Source organism: Armigeres subalbatus, chromosome 1, assembly GCF_024139115.2.
Source record: "Armigeres subalbatus isolate Guangzhou_Male chromosome 1, GZ_Asu_2, whole genome shotgun sequence".
Lineage (NCBI taxonomy): Eukaryota > Metazoa > Arthropoda > Insecta > Diptera > Culicidae > Armigeres > Armigeres subalbatus.
In genome coordinates this window covers 58927646-58930573 of record NC_085139.1, presented here as the reverse complement: position 1 = coordinate 58930573, position 2928 = coordinate 58927646, and the positions used below count along the sequence as shown (strand labels likewise).

The 2928-nt window shown below is 42.5% G+C and overlaps 1 protein-coding gene across 1 annotated transcript; it reads right to left on the bottom strand.

Moving 5' to 3' along the window:
• Window positions 1–578: 578 nt before the first annotated feature.
• On the bottom strand, window positions 579–1355 carry LOC134206191 (uncharacterized). Its single transcript, XM_062681881.1, has one exon. The coding sequence runs from the start codon at window positions 1353–1355 to the stop codon at window positions 579–581; it is 777 nt and encodes a 258-aa protein (XP_062537865.1).
• Between the last annotated feature and the right edge of the window lie 1573 nt (window positions 1356–2928).

Sequence of the window (2928 nt, the reverse complement as noted above, 5' to 3'; positions counted from 1 at the left end):
ATATTATCCAATTTTCAACCACAACTTCTCCTAATATCCACTTCAAATTTACGGTTTTGAACCTACCTCCGACAAACCCGGAATATCTCCGGAATCCGGTGGCCATAGTCAGTTCTATGGACATACCGTCAAACTGCATTAATTTTCTAGTTCAGGCATGCCTGAATTGTCAAAATCAGATTATAACTAAGGTAGTTACAACTCATCTAATTTTACCCAAAATTTGCCTATCCTAATTATTTTGTCCATCCCCTGTATTCTATGTTCCTTATTCTATCCTATACTTGATTGTACACCAACTGTGATCTTTTATATCTTTATTAGAGAAATTTGCACCCCTAGGCTGACTCACCTCTTGTACTGTGATCTGATGGTTAGAAGAAAGTGAGATGTTCACCGAGCAAGGTTGATCGACCAGGTGGAAGATAATTTGTCGACCCTCCATAAACTGCACGGATGAAGACGTGCAGCTATGGACCAGGGAAAATAAAAACCACTGTTATGAACTGCACAGGCCACTCCGGCCTTAACCTGATGATAAATAAGAACAAAACAATCTTCATCACTTTTTATTCCATTTAGTAGTGGGTGTCATATTCCGACACATATGTTTGGGTACCATAAATCCCTGGAATACCGTAACTAGAATGAAGCTGTCGAATAGGTGGTTGCTGCCCAGGATTCTGCCACTGCTGTTGTGGCCAATGTTGCTGTGGCCACTGCTGATGTGGCCAATGCTGCTGTGGCCACTGCTGATGTGGCCAATGCTGCTGTAGCCACTGTTGCTGTATCCACTGATGCTGTGGCCACTGCTGTCGCATAGGCTGCTGCCACATAGGTTGCATTGGTTGCGGTATGAGTTGTTTCGCATACTGCCCTGCTTGGGTCAACATGGGCTGTTGCTCAATTTGAGTTTGAGATTGCTGTGCCGCTGTTTGCCGCACGGTTCGTTGAACTGGTGGCTCAGTACTTGTTAGAACATTTACGTCAGCTGAAAGCTCAGCAATAGGAGGATCCAGAGTGCTAGTGGACGGTGCTTGTTCGACGGTGGATCCGTCAATGTTGAGATCTGCAGTGGTAGAGTCCGCAATGTTTTGGTCCCCGTTGTTAGGGTCTGCGGTGCTAGGAGTTTCAACATTAGGATCATCAATTGAAGGGTCGACAATGTTTGGATCAGTGGCGGAAGCAATATCAGTGTTAGGACTCGTTTCGACGGAATCTCCTACATTAAGATTGTCCGCATTGGGATCACCGACGTTTGGATCCCCATTAGTAGGCACAACGTTGGAAGTCCCACTTTGCACATCAGGCAATTGACTGTCCGTTGCAGGACCAGAAGTTCCTACCAGATTCATTTGATTTGTTGCTCCACTATTTCCAAACCATCTGCCAAACATTGATCCAATTCCGTGCCACATTTCGGCGAACAAATTCATTGAGCGGGCCTCTTGATCAACACTATAGCTGTCATCGGTATTTTTGGCAGCTTCTTGTTCAGAATCGTCACAACAGCATGATGTCATGCAGCAACAATCACCACATGGAGCTCCCGAAGTTCCGCAAAACGATGCGATGATTAGGAATGAAAAGAACAATAATAATCGGTACTCCATCGAAGCGAATGGTATGTACGTAAGTTTTGTGGAATCTCACGGTCTGTTTGGGTTTATATTCAGTACCAAATGGTCGTTATTCTAGTACGAACTTACTGTGGTTATCAATTGTTTTTATGGCCAATTTAATGTAGTGGAGTAATGCCTGTTCGGTAACCATGTTTCTATAGACTGCTGGCTATTGAGCTTGTGCGAGTGACTGTATACAAGAATGTGAAGGATGAAACCAACTTGAAAAATCATTAACGCATGAGCAATTATTCTATGATCAAAATGATTATGTATAAGGATGTAAGTGACATGGTATAGTAATTAGAGAACCCCAATTTAATCCAATTATTAAGCTTGGGTAAATGTTCAAATAGTGTATTCTCTGCGTCGCGTAAGTAATAAATGAAATAGTATGATAAACACGACAGGTTCCAAAGGCAGGTTCATCCTTTTTGCTTCACTGTATGTCAAGCTATGCAATGTAGCACAAAAACATTGAATTTGATTGTTCTCTACCATAACATGATTCGTTGGCAAGAATTATCAGGTGAAGTGAGATAGTATCCATTTGGTACAAATTTATCATATTATAAGCCCATTTTTCGTCATTGCAAAAAATAGCGTGTACAACTACTATTAGGGGGAGATCCCCCAGCGCCACAATTTGTTCATATATAAATTATGCCGTGATATTCCGCGTATTCAGCGTATCCGTGGTGTTCCAATTGACGTGTCGAATGTCCGTTACCATGTGGGTTGTGGGTTCGGTACTGTTGCTACGGGTGTAGCGGGTTCGATATTCCATAACTCCTCCCCTCTGAGACTGTTGACCGTCCTCGGTTGACCTTTTGGAGAGCTGAATGTTAACAGTTTACTGAAGCTTATTCCCTTGAGTTCTTCTTCGGTTGATCCATTAACCGAATCCTTAGAATCTTCTCGTGGACTTTCGCCTTTTACCTGTACCTGTAAAATTCTCCTCTTCCTGATGTTGGTTGCAAGGAAAAGAATGCTTGTAATGATTAATGCCGTGATGAAGATTGCCCCTCCGACTATCGTGATTTTCTGGTGTCGATTGATTATCAGTTGTGTTTCCTTCAAATACTCCAGATTATTAATCTTTATGTCTTCGGTCTCCTCGTAGGCGTTTTGAGCTAATTCAGGTTGTTTATTGTAAGTTGGTACAAGGTACTCTTCCTGTGGCGCGAATTGATTCTCTCCATGAAAAGTGTAGTTTAGGATATTCACTGTGCAGTTTTCTGTCTCGATTACCGTGGGGTTGGACAGAATTCTTGAATCGCCGCAAGAGCTAAAAACCTCTATGTTG